The 16,754-nt window shown below is 42.2% G+C and overlaps 1 protein-coding gene across 2 annotated transcripts in view; it reads right to left on the bottom strand.

Moving 5' to 3' along the window:
• EIF3L (eukaryotic translation initiation factor 3 subunit L) overlaps positions 1-16,754 on the bottom strand; it is a 78,291-nt gene that overhangs the window by 33,518 nt on the left and 28,019 nt on the right. For both annotated transcript variants that reach the window (XM_086962881.1, XM_086962887.1), the window contains exons 6-10: positions 14,519-14,588; positions 14,358-14,431; positions 12,722-12,893; positions 12,232-12,386; positions 11,493-11,663 (exon numbers count right to left, since the gene is read on the bottom strand). In XM_086962881.1, coding sequence (XP_086819007.1) covers positions 11,493-11,663; positions 12,232-12,386; positions 12,722-12,893; positions 14,358-14,431; positions 14,519-14,588 — 642 coding nt within the window. The remainder of the gene's footprint in view (positions 1-11,492; positions 11,664-12,231; positions 12,387-12,721; positions 12,894-14,357; positions 14,432-14,518; positions 14,589-16,754) is intronic.

Below are 16,754 nucleotides of genomic sequence, written 5' to 3'. Positions count from 1 at the left end.
CGCATGGTTACGCTATCTGGCGTGTCCCCGCGAGATAGACGAGATAGAGGGCAATGAATTTAGAGATCGCAAAGAAGAGGACTATACCAAATGCATGTTTTTGCATTCAGTAACATACTTCAACACTCAACCTTTACTTGTCCCATCCCTCACTGCCATTCACCCAAGATAATAGGTGATCTTAAACAAAGTACTATCAGTCTTGCTATAAGAATTCTAAGGTTCAAAAGAATGCTTCCATTGGTATCTCAAATTTCCCAGTAACAATTTCTTTTTTTTTTTTTAACTGCCACTGGAACAGACTTCGAGGCTTCTTTTCAAGCACAGTAACACCATAATAAGTAAATGAATAGATTTAAAAAAAGATAACTAGGAGGAAAAATAATATAGACGGCATACTCAAATCACAAGATGGGCAGTCATTTTGTCATGGAAATCTGCCAGTTTTTTCACCAAAAGACACACAATTGATGGACGGAATGCAGAACAAATCAAAACATTCACCCCCAGTCAAGAGATCTGGGTTAAATCCATTATTCTTTTGCTCACCACGCCACCCCAGTTTAGACCTGGCCATATGCAAATAAGTCTTGATCCTGTGCCTCATGGGAACAGTCCAGCCCAAACTGCCAAGGCAGGTCCACCCTGGAACGCAAACAAGCATCCTAGGACCGGTTTCGGGGTTTCACCCCTCTTCAGCCAGGTATGCCCAGATGTGGGTCCTGTGCTCTCTATGCCACTGGAGTCAAGCTATCCTGGCTGATGAGGGCTGAAAGCCTGAAACCGGTCCTAGGATGCTTGTTTCCAGTCCATGGAGGACCTGGCATGGCAGTTTGGGCTGGATTGTTCCCATGGGGCACAGGGTCAAGACTGATTGGCATATGGCTGGGTTCAAACTGGAATGGCATGGTGAGCAAAAAAACAATGGATTCAGGTCCAGATCTCTTGACTGGGGGTGAATGTTTTGATTTGTTCTGCATTCCGTCCATCAATTGTGTGTCTTTTGGTGAAAAAACTGGCAGATTTACACGACAAAATGACTGCCCATCTTGTGATTTGAGTATGCTGTCTATTATTTTTTCTCCTAGGCCCAGATCTCTGTACTGGGGTGAATGTATGACATTGTTCTGCATTCTGTCAATTGTTTTTGCAGTATGTTTCACCAGCAGTAGTCATGAGACCAAGGGTTGCTACATCATGTTCGTCCTTAAATCAACCGGAAGAAAAACAATTTCAGGGACTTATTTGGCACTACTCACATACTGTTAAATGAGGAATCTCCAAGTAGCCTCCTGAACACAGAGTCTACAAGTTCGTCAAATAACATGATGTGTCAGTTCTTCACAGACATTCTCTGTGTCATGGCTCCCGGAGGAACGGTGGAAATAAGACTGTTTTTCCTTCAACTTAAAAGTATTTTGAAATAAGTCTTTCAAAGGTATGTTTTAATGGTCTGCTGCCATCATTAGGTAAAATCATGCAAACCAGACACTTTTTGTTGGATCCTTGTGACTGAAGCAAGAAGGGAGTGCGACTGCACAGTTAGCAGCTGGAAAGCAACTAAATGGTAAATGTGGGAATCTTGCTTTTTATGTAAAGTAACAAAATGAGAAACTATGTAGAAAGACCAAATGACCCTTATTGGCTTAAAGAGATTAAGTTAATAATCGCAAATGCCTTTTTGTGGTAGAATGGGTGAGCAGTGTACGCTTATCAAGGGTAGTGTTCAGCATTTGTTGCACACAGAGTCAATAAACGAGACACACACGCAAGAAGTAGTTTGAGACCAATTTAGAAAATTAACATTTTTATAGAATTTTATAAACCAAACACTCGTACTTTAGATGTCAAGCTTCACAACAGAAACAGTAGAAAAAGACAGCTGTCAGATTGGAGGCATGAGCCTCGAACGCGGTAATGTTCTCCTATGGAAGAAACATTCACAGCATAGGGTCACTAGCAAATGACTTGCAGGACAGTTCGTCTGGACTTAAGGTGGGTAGGGGCCTAAGTCCAAGAAAGCACCAAGAGTTCAATTTTACGTCCTCTAGAGTGTCCGGTTGCAGCGGTGATTTCAGCTGTGACAGCCTCGGTGTAGTCAATGAGAAAAGTACCGGTAGAAAAGAGGCTGCAAAAGGGGACTGGGTGACCGGTCCGGCAGAAACCGAAGGCGTCTCAACTTTTGGGGGCCTCAGGGCCACAGAGACAACCGCCTGCCCTGGTGCCAAATGGGCATCAGGGCAGGGGGTGACATCTCCCAGTCTGGCGGAAAGACGGGGTGGCATATCAAAGGCAGCAGGGGCTTTGAAGCCCCTGGCCTTGGTATGCTAAATAACTACCCATCCAGCTGGAGGAGGTATGAACACCTTCCAGAGCGTGAGCTCTCACCTGCAGGGGGTCAGAAACATGTCTGTGTTGGTAGGTTGGACGATACCAATCAGCCAGCACACTAGATAGTGATGGGTTTTTCAGAGGGCACCTCTAAGGTGTCCACTTGGTGCATAGCTTAATAAATCCATACTGATGCCAGTAGTGGATTTATTAAGACTAGGTGCTTGCTTGGGTTTCAGTGAAGCCATCATGTAGATGGGAAATCGGAATGACCAGTGCCCAGTACATATACTTAAGATGGCTTCCCTGTTCACTTGTGCCATCGAGTAATTGATCTCGATAGCACAGGGGCATAGCTGCTCATGCAGATATGTCCCCACATGTAATATAATGCACCCTGTCTTAGGGGTGCAAGGCCTGCTGTAGGGGTGACTTAACTAGATTGCATGCAGTGCCTGTGAGCATTGCACACAGGGTGTGTGCCATGTTGTGTTTTCACACTTGTTGGCATCATTTTGCGCGGCCTGCTATGGCAGTCTGCATGAGTTTGCCGGTCGGCCCCTTAGGGTGGCTAAATAAACGTTGCAGCCCTTAAAGACCATCTTTAGTGCTCATGCCCTAGGTAGCAGTACAATTTACTACGGACATAGAGGTGCACAAGGTGTTGCCAATTGGAGTACAACTGAACAGTTACTTTGTTTTAGGGAAAGAGCACTGGCACAGCGGACCTGGTTAGCAGGAAGCCAATGCACTTCAGTCAAAACTGCATCAATTATAAGGCAAAACGTTGAGGTGAACATTTAAAGAACAAAGGTCACTTTACTACAACAAGATGTCTCACATTGGGCTCAAAGTTATACGGTGCACAAAAAACATGAGGGGACTGAATAAATACTCCACAGCAAGACCCCTTACATAAATTCTTAAACAAAAAGCAGAAAGTGACAAAATGCCTCTGTGAAACCCAGAAGAACTAATAAAACAATACAGAAGGAAGATAACTTTGATTACTCAAGAAAAAAATGCTAATATACACCCAACATGTAAACACAACACTTAAGACAACATTTAAGGCAACATACAGACAATCCCTGCGCCAATTAAGGTACCCTAATGGGTCTGCATGCTTCTAAAACAAGGAAGTGAATCCTAGAAAGGAAATAATTCACCCAGAGCATGCTCTTTTTTGTAACAAGAAAATTGGTCAATCAGTTTTGTTTTTATTTATATATGGACAAATGTAAACAACTAGATGAGAAAGAAATGTGTGTTTATCAAACTGAGCAGTATTTTACACTAGCTGTTAGAATCGAGAAGATTCAATAATAAAATATTTTTTAAAAAAGGTTGTACAGACGATGTGCTGTTACAGTCAAGAATTGAACAAACAGGCGGAATTTTCACAGCATATGGTATAGAGAGCTAGAAATAGAGGTATTTTTCCAGACAAATAGGTGGAATGGGATAAAAATTCAAAGGTTAGGCAGGTGGTATGAAGGAAACAAGCATTGGCATAGCCAATAGGTCTCGCCTTTGGGACCTTATAAGTGTTTACATGCAACAGTTGATGTTGTTGCACCAAGGATATTGTGCTGGATAACTAAACACTTATAAGGTCCCAAAGGCGAGACCCTATTGGCTATGCCAATGCTTGTTGTATGTAATCGCGTGGCTTGTTGAGGCCGAACAATTGGTTCGGCCAATGCTCATTTTAAAAGTAAATCAGAAACAAGGGGCCCTATTGACCGGTAACACGAAAGTCAAGGTCATGCATTGTTATTTGTGTTCTTTACATAGCCATGAAGGCACCCAGCTCATAACTTTTCAAATAAATAAATAACCATGATGAAACCCAGAGCTACAATGTGTAGTGTTTGCGGAGCGTGGCTGTAGTCGCTGCAAAATGTTGCCATCACTTTGTATGTTCATTGTGTAGTAAAAAAAAAAAAATGAAAAAAGGGGAATTGTACCAACTTGGTAAAGAAAGCATTTGAAACTAATACAATCCCATCCCTTAGTGTCGTATTTCAACTAGGCATAAGTCTTGGATATGCACAATTTTCTACGCTCAATCTGTTGTCTTTTATTAAACTTCACATTCCCAAGGGAGACGTAGGAGACAATAATGGATAGGTAAGGAGAAATTGAGGCGTAACGCAGCCCCTGTGGCGCAGGGGGCCCCAACCATTGAAGACGCCCCCATTTCCTCCAAGGACAAAGCAGATCTATTGATTTATCCCATTGGACTTATTCTTACAATTACTGTCTGAAGACTTGAAATTCACGTTCCTTTTGAGTGTTCAGCGTCCGTAAAAAGGTAGGTCCCTGACAAATCACAGAAATACTAAAATCATCAGTCTGTCTTGTCTGAAGTTCACGGAGTTAGAACAAGGACATTTGTAATGGTGCGGTCGTGTGTTAAACAATAAAGTGAGAAGGTGGTCTTCACTGCCTTAATGTATAACACTTCTAGACGCTACCGAATGAAGGACTTCACCTTTGTCACGCATCCTCAACCCAGTGCTCTGAAATGTAAGGCTCTAATCCTCGAGGGCATGTAGCTTCTTGGTCAAGCATGGGCACCCCACATATAAAGATGCGTTTGTTACCTTGAACAGGTAACAACTTATTCTTCAAGTGCGTATTTGTGTGATCTTGGGCAAGTAGGCACCCGCTGTAAAATGCATTGTGCGTAAGAAGAGGGTGTCAGTCCCCGCTTTTATCAGCACTCTTGGGACAAGATAGTCTTGCATCTTAATGAACTTTGGGTGTAAGGGCAATGCTGATTAAGGTTTGTGATCGAAGTTGTAGACCCCTCCCTAAACTGGTAACCAGTTATTATTTTAGACTTCCTGAGATATTCATGGAGGATGATGTTTCCACCCTCCTGGGCTTTGCTTGTGCTGCACCCTCAATCCACAAAGCTGCAAGTTAAAGTTTGTATGGAAGTAACCCAGTCTCAAATACATTAGTACCACTGACTGGGTTTCATGATTATGATACTATATTTGTAACTACCGACACGCACCATACAAATAGTACACCATAACACACTTACCGAGCACAACAGAGTCCTTAAAAGAATTATTTGAAGGCGTAAACCATGATCCGCCGCAATCAGGGTGAAATAATGGGGCCCTGCTGTTTTCCAGGCAGTATGGCGTGCACTTTGCATGTTGGTAGTTGTAGTTCACCACCAATATACAAAGCGCACACTTGACGATTCAATCGCCACGGCAAAAGCTTTTACTAACGCCTGTGCCTCCATCTAAAAAGATGCAAGTTAAAGTTAGTATAGAAGTAACCTTGTCTCGAATACATTACTACCAACTGACCCCGATTCATGATTATAAAACTATATTTGTAACTACCGATACAAACTGTACAGAATAACACACGTATAGAGCACAACAGAGCCCTTAAAATAATTACTCGGTGTAAACCATGATACGCGGCAATCAGGGTAAAATAATGGGGCCCTGCTGTTTTCCAGGCAGTATGGTGTGCGCTTTGCATGTTGGTAGTTGTAGTTCACTACCAATATGCAAAGCCCATACTTGACGATTCAATTGCCACAGAAAAAGCTATTAGTAACGCCTGGGGAGCAATGGCGGGTGCATCCTCATTGCGGAGATGCCGAAGAGACTAGCCCGGGAGTGCAGGCAGAGGCTTACATCAGCATTCAGGCAAGTGATGCCACACGCAAGCAGCATCGCGATCGGCTGTCCTCACTTTTCAAGCACTGCACTCGTGCTTGTGGCGGCATCCACCTTGCGGGAGCGAGCAGCGGCCATATGTTTGTAATTAACGTGGCCGCGCGGCTGCTCGCTCCCGCAAGGTGGATGCCGCCACGAGTGCATTGCTTAAAAAGTGAAGACCGATGGCTAAAGGCCTTAAGCGCTCTATGCAGAGTTTGCTATCATTCAGAAGGCTAAGACTACTCTGACTACACAGAGTGTTAGGGTAGGAGGTGATACTGTCACTACCTCTTTGAAGGTTGTGAAAAGTCATACAGAGAATACTGCAACATTCTTTGGTCATACTCTACTAGACTGAGGATAATGTGCATGCCTGTGCAACATATATTACTAATGAATCTAGTCAACCAACAGAGGACCCAATACCAAGTAGAATGGTCTATTTTGTTGATAATTCTATCATTGGCCAGGATACAGAAGTGAGACAGATAGGTGCAGCAGTCGAAGCACGAAAGCATGATTTGTCAGATACACTCCACATAGCAGAGCATGTAACACTACCAGCACAATATTCTGCACAAGCAGCAGAACCGATAGCTGCTTTTAACATAGGAGCAGGAAGAGTCTTCACAGGATATTCATTCTATGACTACCACTGTACATTTCAGCATTATGAGATGGAGCATAAGAGGTTTCCTTAGACACAAGACCTGTTATGCATAGGAATCTCTTATAGGCTTTAATAGAGGCACTAGAGTAATTACAGGCAGTTGCACTTGTGAAATGGCGGGAAGGTGCTGGGAGGCGGGAAAGCGGGTAGCAGGCAGGAGCGGAAAATGGGGGGAAATCACGAGCAACAGTGAAAAATTAGGCAAAAGCAGGAGAAGTACTCCAGGAACCAGGAGGTAAGGAAGGTGAGAGCATTGAAAAACTAGGCAAAATCGGCCCATATTTCAAGAGATCATTTATTCATGCAAATACAAGAAGACTGATTTATAACCAATTTACACAATATCCTTAACATGTAGGTTCATAACAGTCAGCCAACCATTCTCTCCCAACCTCACATTGAAAGTGATAAATTCTACTACTCCACGACCACAAGGTCCTTTTAAAGCTCTCCATGCCGACTTTGTGGACATGCTAGAAAGTTTCAACAACTATTGATATATTATAGTTTGTACTTTTTCCCAATGGACTGAAGCAGGACCGTGAGATCAATGTAATGCTAGGTCAGCTGCTACCGAGGTGATTCCAAGCTGGAGAATTCCAGAAGCAATAAGATCAAACAACGGCAGACCCTTTGTTAATGCAATCTTTACACAGCTTACGACAATGCCAGGAAGCATATATCATCCTCGGTTTATCATCCTCAAAGCGATGGCATCGTTGAGCGCCTAAACGGCCTGCAAAAAAATGAGATCAGCAAGCTATGTCCCATGTTGCATAAGAAGTTGTTGTATTGCCTACCAATGGCACCCTTTTCCCTTGGTAATACACCTGGATCTCATCATCAGCTGACACCCCATCAGATAGTGACAGGGAGATCCATGAATGTACAAAGTCCCGCTAATAGGAGTAATGTACAAAGGGGGAAAAAACTGCAAAAATCTTAAACAATTAAATCTATGTTTAACTCTGCGAATTAATCAAAGTGGCAAAGTTAATTTCTAAACAGGTAACCAAAGGGAAGGAGAAGTACGCCACCTCGGAGGTAGACGTCCCAGTTGGGCACATAGAGGACTAGGTTTTTGTATGCAACTTTTGTCCAGAAATGGACAGCCCAGATTCAACAGGCCATTTATTGTAACCATGGCGACCCCGACTGCCATCAAGGTAGATGGCAGGAAATATTGGTTTCACCTCACTGATGAATCCAGCATCACATCAAGCATAGTCAAAGTAAATGGAACAGGAGGGGAGAAAAAGTGTGTCATCGTAAAAATACCGCCTCCACCTTTAACCTTTCGACAATTTTTCGGATTAACGGCACAAAGGTTAAGTATTAGTTTTCCTTTTTTGTCTCAATAATAGCTTTTCTATTGTTGCTCTTTTATAGCAACGTATCTTCTAGCTCTAATCTCACACACCAACAAAGAGAACTTTCTATTCATTCCAACGTGTCCCATAGTGTTCATACCAGATTGTCAGATAATACGTGGTATCAGCATATCACAGACACATGTTCAGAGTACTAATGAATCAGGTTTAGTCTACTCTCTAATTCCTCATGATACAGGATCAAATAGGATACATTCACCAAAGAAGTAACCCCCCCAACCAACATATCTCTACTGCATCTCTACTTGTGTAGGATTAAGACCCAAATGCAATTCACACATGTTAAAGTAGAACATTTTGTAGTCCATGCCACAAAATATGACCCTTTAACAGACGTTTTATATATCCTTACAGATAAACAGGACATTAAGGAGGAGATAGCACACATGAAGAAAACAGGTCATCCTACTACTGCATAAAGGATATAAATGTGCTTAGATTTAGGGTTTTTAGGACTAAAATGCCAGCCCGCTGAGTAATTATTTAGTAAATTCTCTACCCATAGATTGTGCTTGTGTAGGCTAACATTCAGAGTTACTGGATCGGATTTTGCCCATAATAGATGGCATTCCGATATCGAATTTTCCTCTAGGGTTATGTCTTTAAGGAAAAGTACTGATGTTAGTCATGGTGCAGCAGACACGTGTGCACAAATATGGGGTAATAACCTTGCATGTCACACTTAGTACAGTAAGTCCTCAGACCGTCATATTCGGTTTCTTTATATTTCAGCGGAAACGGCACTGTTAACGTAGGACACAATGTTAACTGAAATGCCACAACACCAAATGCACGGGGGCACCGACAGTCGCATGGACTATTATTGACAGTGTGGAGAACTATGGTACGCCCAGTTACCACCAAACTTGGGAGGCCTCTGCTCATTGGTCAGCTTGCACACCCCTGTTTTGGTAATTCCTGGACACATCAAGTTAACATGAACACCCCATGAGCTGCCCAATGACTTTGTTACATTATCATTAAAGGAGGAGAACTGAGGAGTATTATGGCACTACTACCTGGAGTGATATTAGTCTAGTATTGGTTATTAAAATGATCCACAGTTGTTCTTCGGAAGCATTTTGCTGTTTGTTCAGGATAAGGCAACAGCTTAATGGGAGCTTCAAGTGCATCAACGCTACAAAAGATGGATTTAATGCTATAAAAGAAGAGCTGCGTACTATGAGAATGAGGATAGTGCAGCACTGTTGTGTACTTGACCATATGACAGCCATGCAAGGAGGAATGTGTGTCAAGATAGGGACTGCTTGCTGTACTTTTATCCCAGCAAACAATGGAACTTTGTCAGAGCCTATACAAACTTCGCACAATCTACAGAAAAAAATGGTAGATGAAGAAAGTGCCCCAAATAATTGGTTTATCAGAAGGTTTTCTTTTCTGCCGTCCTGGATGTCTGGATCCTTGTTGCCAGCTATTGTGGCCAGATTGGTTATGTATTGTGCTATCCAGTTAGTTCTCGCATGTTGTAGAAGAACTGGTACCAAGGCAGGAGGGATGTTTCCAGTAAGGATACCAACTTGAGTAGTAGATGCTCAGGACACCATATATCACCTAGTGCCAAGTGTAGCCCAAGGTTTAGATCAAAGTGCTGAAATAGCAACTAGATGGGGGAACGTTATATCAAATAAAATATAAAAAAAACGGCACAACAGTAGAGAGCGTCAGACAGTTATACTTGGTGAAAGCAGTGCAGGCATAAAAAACTCGCACTGATGAGAGAGAGGTGAAGAGTTCAATTGAAGACAAAATTAATAACTTGTAAGGTCGTAGTGACAGGAAACCACGTGTTTGGCAAGTTTGAAGGAATTAATGGTCTTCTACATCGGTGTGCGGGGGAATAGTGAGGATCAGACTTTATGATGGTGGAACCTTAGGGCAGGAAGTGAGGTGAAGGAACGGCCAGTGACCGGAGGTTACTACTGTGTATTACAGCGACATATAAAATTGAAGGTTTCCATAGGAAGCATGGAACCGCGCTATGGGGGGATTGCATACCCCTGATGAAAAGGATTGGTCTTGATCCCGATAGCTAGGATAAGACGATAGATATTATGTACCCTTGTCCTGAGGAAGCCGAAAGAAATTGTGGGCTGAAAGGCGACAGCGTCGACAGATATATGAGGAGTCTAATCATTTTTTAAATTTGGCTTTAGTTTATAGGCGTACATAAGTGAATGAGAGAGGTGTGATTCCTCTTGCACAAAGAGGACAACCTCTGAATGGATCACTCGGATTAAGGAGTGTACATGAGTATATGTAACAGTTAGGGTATTGTATCTATTGTGTATATGTACTGTTGTTGTGATAATGAATTATGTTTGATTAGTATGTATTTGTGTATGTCCTATATATTATGTTTGGTGTTTAATTCATGTGTAAATTTATGTACCAGAGTCCCGCCAAATGATATGTGTATCTAACAAAATCATAAATATTTATAATCATAAAAACTTCAAGGTAATTGATGGCACCTTCGTTGAAAATAAAAGAGTGATTGATCCCTTCTTACTTTTTTCATTTTACATTTTGTAGATGTTTTATGCCCAGGTATAGGAGAGTCATTTGGGCATATCCCCCTGGTTGTAGTCGGAATTAATGGTCTAGGCACACAGGCACGTATTCTGTATTCTCAGGAGATAGAAATATGATAAGCCAAGAGATTGAATTACCAGGAACGCACGGAATTCGAAAAGGTGAGGAGTACAATGATGAAGCACTCGCAAATATTCATTCACCACACATACACACATTTAGAAGTAGAATAGTATTTAGTTTGTGAAGCATTATTAGAACTGCAATAAAGGATGTGTATAGAATTAGGTTAAGTTTGGGGTCACAGGTTATTCTGTGTTTTTCCATAATCAATCAATCTGCAACTGCCAAGTAACTCATCGTTTGATATTTTGTAACAAGTATTGTTTGACTGTGTATAAAAGTAGCTGCCTTTGAAGCAGCAAACGGAGAATGACTGTTTACCTTTGTGGGGTTGGTCACTCTCCCTGCCGCGACAGTAAAGAGCTGTTTTTACCTTGCCAAAAGTTGTGGGTTTTGTTCTTTATTTAAGATTCCTTGAAACACATCCAGTTGTCCATCCTTCTTAACTAACGAGGGGTGGATTGGTATATGGTTTATGGGTAATGCAAGATGAAGAGGAAGTGCTAAGACAAGACTAGTATTTTACATCTTGTACTTGCACACACTACCTTGATTGATTCACACACTCCTGGAGAGAGCCCGGGCAAGAGAAGATGGGGGTGGGGGGTAAGTGGAAGAAAACATAGGTGGTGGTGACTAGGCACAGAGTACTGACAAGGGTGGCAAACCCACAGGTCAGGATGAAAATCTGACAGGTACAAAGAGGGAATGTAAAGTGGCTCATACCATTTCATACTTGTATGTGCTCCTTTGGATCATGCTCTTTGTGCGTTGCACGTATAGCAGGATGTTGGCAAAGATGCGGATGGCATCTTGGTAGCGCCGCATCATCAGGTAGGCAAAGCCCACGTAGTAATAGGTGGTGACTTGGCACTCAGGTACACGGGAGTACATGCTCTGTGGGAAAACAGAAAGCATAACTGTAAATGAGAACCATATACAAGATACCAGCACTAAGCTGCATTGGCTCTTTTGGAGGACTGCAGAATCCTGTTTGCAAATATCCAAAAACCCAAACAGAGTGACAGCAGCCTTGGCAGCAGTTGACACTCTCACTGCCATGCCATCAATTAGCAGATAATCCCACTTCAACTTCACTAGTTTCTCCTAGTCTTGGTTGTTACCGCCACTTGAGGTGTTCTCCCCTCCTCTTACCTCACTGCACCAATCTCCTTTCGAGTTGCTACCTCGTCTTCCGCATTGGCACCCTTTCCATTTGGTAGATGCATCATCTTCCGTTCCACCTCGCCTCAGCACTTATTCGCCAGCCTAGTCTCTGAGAAGGGCCCATTTCTCTTGACCACCTTGCACCTTTTTCCTTAAGCTTTTGGCCATCCCTTTACTCATCAGCTGTCACCTCATTGTCTTTTTGCCCTCCCCCCGATCCCAGATATCCTGAACTGGCCCATCGTATGATCTTATTTCCATCCCCATTGGCTGGTAGAGCAAGCCTCAGTACACTCACCTTCTTGTTGAGCTCAATGTTTTCTAACACTTTGATAGCCTGATAGTAGTCTCCAAGCAGAGAATGCAGACGTAGGAGTCCCACAAGGCTGAAGTAACCCAACATCTTGTACAGTGAATGACGACCATACTCGCCAGCAACACTCTCCGGGTCCCCTGAATGGGAGAGGAGAAATCACAAAGTGATTGAAAACTGGAGCAGCTCAACCATGATTTATCACTTCATTGAAAACTTGAGAGCATTGTCACAACGTGATGATGTAAACAGGGTCCCCCTGTATTTTGCGTCATAAAAAAGGCCCACAACTTGTCTAAGCAACATTTGTCCAGTAACAAAGATGTGTGCTATTGCAAGCACCTAAAATAGTTTGTTTACAGTTAAATCTACTGAGGATAACCTCAAAAAGGAAAAGCTTACAAATACCCTGCTTAAGATCTCCACCAGCTAGAGAGGAGCTTCTCTCACTACAACTCCACTGCTGCTTTCTCACCTCCACTGGTGTAGACCTCCAGCTGCCTGTTGATGTTAGACTTGTCCACCAAAGAGTGCAGCACGTTTAAGACACTATGCACGTTCCAGATCTTGGGGTTGGACCGCAGGAAGTCGATCTCCTCCTCTGATTTTTTTGAGGTTTTGCAACGATACTGGCTAAAAGACTGAAACTGGAAGAAAGAACATACAAAGTGTAAGACTCAGATTGAGCCTCACTGAATAGCTTCACAACTGTGAATCGACAATCTACAACACTAGACCTGTACTGCTATGAGTTTGTGAACAACTCCAAACAGTTACATATAAAAGAAAGATGTGTGCCCTGTGCCGAAGTGAAAAATCTAGTCTCTGCTTTTCTCTATTGCCCTCATGTTTACCCGTTTCTCCCATCTTCACTATTATCCACATTTTCATTCTTCTCAATCACAGCATCTCCTGTTTATGCACTTCCTTTTTCCGTCAAGGGCCTGTACTGATATTTCATACTCTCCTCTCCAGGTTACCCTTTAATTCTCCAATAGATCCCAGCACAAATGACGGAGTAAAGTGGGGGACTTGGAGTACAGATACTAGGAAGGATTTTTTGAACTATACACACACCAGTGAGTGTTTGTGTGATGCATCCAACGATGGTGTGTCTGGGTAGTCAAACAGATGAGTAATGATTGAAGTGAATATGGGTGAGGTATCCAAAGAAGGTGTGGGAGTGTGACAAATGATAGTACCTATGATGGGATGCTTGTAATAGAATTACAACTACATTATTGGGCACTCTGAAACATGATGTTGTTCCATGAGGAAGAAGCAAGCTTCTCTTAGTGTGCCCCTAGATGGGGCCAATTGATTTTTTTATAATGAATAGTTTTTATATATGTTTTTGTCTACAGGTTTTATGTAATTTATGCTATTTGGGAGGGAGAATATGTTCATGTCCTGAGTAAGGTGGCAAAAATTGTAAGAGTCCACCGAAAAGCGGTGATGCCTTGTTTACCAAATCGGTTGTAATTTCTCTAAACAAAAGAGGTTCATTTTCACAATAGGTCATGTATCGGGCATAATGTTTTGTACAGAATGGTACTACCAAAACAGACAAGTGTTTGGTGTCTTACACGTTTCTCCCTTTTTCATAGTCTCATTCTTATGTTTCGGTTATTCCTTTGCGCAGTATTTTAATATGTTATTGAATAACAATGTTTTAATTTGTATGATGGCAATTTGATCACTGGATTATTACACAAATTGAGACTAACTATATGTAACTGCGTATGGGGTTTACGAAACTCATCATTAAAAACTTGGATACTAGTTTGATTGAAGCATCTTTCTGAGCCCTGAGTGAACTATGAGGATCTTTGTGAATAGTGTTTGAGTGTATTGGTGGCAGCACAACGTTTTCCCAAAGGGAGATTTGATTTTACTGTTACCCTTTAATTCTAGAGCATGACCATAAGTCCTCCCGTGCAATACTTGTTCCTGCTCTTTGGGCAACTCCCATCTGCTCCTCCACATTCCTTGCTCTTAGTTTCTTTCCAAATCTTTTGTGTGCTATTTATAACCAGGGGAGCTATACGTAATGTACATAAAGCATTCAAAAATCCTCTTTACCTGTAGTGCTGCAAAAAAGGTGCCCTTACCTGGTAGATGAACTCATCAATTATATCCCATAGCCACTGGTTGGGGAGCTCCAGGGGAGCTGGGCCGTCAGCATCTGCGAAAGAGATAAGAAATTCACTGTTCCACAATGTAATGAAAACCACTTTCCCCACTGTCAGCCCAAAACATGTGAATTACACACTTAGGATGTAGTTGAAGAGGTTGCAGTAGTTGTAGTAGGACTCAAAGCGCTGCTCCAACGTTGGGCCTCCCTGAACAGATGAGACAGAAGCATTAAAACCAGAGAAGCTTAAACGCTCAGTGATTACTCCTTACCCAAATGGCTGCCAATTGATGGCTTAAAAGGTGTACTCTCCTCCAGGCAAGCAGACGATGCAAATCTAAGAATGATTCTACGGAAGACACATTATGCCTTCAGCACCAAAGTGTCACATACCTATGCCACATTAAGTGGCAGGACAGTGACCTCAGATGTTATATATCTGTCTCCAGGACTGAAAGTGGTCAAGTTAACTTCCCTGACATATGCCCCTGGTATGGTGCACTTCAGGGTAAGCAAAAAAAAAAAAAAACAACCAAAAAAAACACAGCACCACCACACTGGGATGGACGGGCACCCTAGCACATACTACGGGACAAATTCACAAAGGTTTTTTTTGAAGTCGCAAACAGTCCAATTCGTAGAATCGCTTCAATTTCTAAGGCAAAAAAATGTATTTAATATACAAAAGGTAAAATGAGATTCTGCAATCTGTTGCCGAATCGCAACTCGATATTCTGAGAGGATGTGTTTAGAGCATCCATTCTAAATACGGATTCTCAGTAGTATGTATTAATATTTTGCAACCAAATTCAGTTATAAAACATTAATACTTCATAAAGAATTAAAAAGTGGTGGTAACCCGTTCACAGGCAGGAAGCGGTCTCTAAGGGAACCCTTCACGAATGTTAAAAAAAAAAAAGACTAAAAAAATAAAAGCTACATTTTTCTTTTTTAAACTCATCTCGCTTTTTCCCCTATAAGGAAATCTGATTACATTTAAAAAGAAACAAATGATTGCTTTATTTAAAAAGCAATCATGGACATGGTGGTCTGCTGTGATGTTTGTCAGTTTTAATGGGTCACAAATTGTGACCTACCTCGTTAATTTTGAAGAGGTAGGTCGATTTGAGACCCATTAGGAATCGCTAAATAAGAAAAAAAAATAAGAAAAATCTTTCACAGTCCAGCCCGAACTGCCAAGACATGTCTTCACTGGACTAGAAACAAGCATCCGTCCACCATCTCCTTGTGTTTTCTTTATTCACCCTAAGTTGGAAGGGAATGGCCAGACGCGGGACCCTTGCTCACTTTGCCACTGGATTCAGGCTAGCCTGGCTGATGAAGGGTGTTACCCAGAAACCGGTCCTAGGATGCTTGTTTCGGGTTCAGAGAAGACCTGGCTTGGCATTTCGGGCTGGACTGTTCCCATGAGGCACAGGGTCAAGCCTGATTTGCATATAACTGGGTCTGAACTGAGGTGGCAAACTGAGCTAAAGAATGATGGATTCAACCCAGCTCTGTGACTGGGGAGGAGTGTCTGAAAAGTTTCAGCGCTCTGTTCATCATCTCCTTGTGTTTTCCAAAGTGAGAATTACCCATTAGTCCATATTATTATTTTTTTGTACGGTTAGAGCTCAATCTTGCAGTGCTGAAATTCCAAGCTAACTTTACCTACAAGGACTGGCTGGCACCAAATGAGACCATTCAGTTAGACTGGCAAGATAACTCACACCTGATCAGATATGGCCAGCACTATGCTGTAGAAACAGTACTGGCTGCAAAGCAATGAAAACATAATTTTACAGTGCACTTGTGGTAGTGTTTTAGTCTACTATTGCAAACCGTTTTTCTTCCATCTAAAATATGTGACATAGAAGGGATCTTGTATAAAGCTTTGAGCAATCAAGGCTAACAAACAATTGAAAGAATACATTAGCAATGGCAAGGGGGGGGGCTAGGAGAGAGAAAATGAGTGAGGAGAAAAAAGGAAAGAAATAATTTTTAATGAGAATCTTCTCCAAAAATCTTGTATTTCACTGGGTAGTTAAGTGCAGTGTTAGTGATCAAAACGTAAGCAGTAGTTCAGGAAAGAGGAAGCAGGAGCTGCATTGCGGCCAGAAAGAAACGGAGGCAATCCCTCCAGGCCTTTCATGGTGCCCCTTAAGAACTGCTATCGATAACTGGATCCACAACTGAAGAGAGAGTTGGAGCAGGAAAGAAGGGCTACAAGCTAGACTGCCCCTCTTTTTTCTAAACATGTGCACTGCTAGGAGGAAAGATGATAAGTAAGAAGGAACTGTGCACCACCAATTCCCTGCTCATTACTATCCAGTGTGAGTAGCAGAGTGCCATTCCTATACACATCCATTTAACC

Source organism: Lissotriton vulgaris, chromosome 1_1, assembly GCF_964263255.1.
Source record: "Lissotriton vulgaris chromosome 1_1, aLisVul1.2, whole genome shotgun sequence".
NCBI classification, from domain to species: domain Eukaryota; kingdom Metazoa; phylum Chordata; class Amphibia; order Caudata; family Salamandridae; genus Lissotriton; species Lissotriton vulgaris.
The sequence above is the reverse complement of the archived record's forward strand: the minus strand, read 5'-3'. Positions and strand labels throughout refer to the sequence as shown.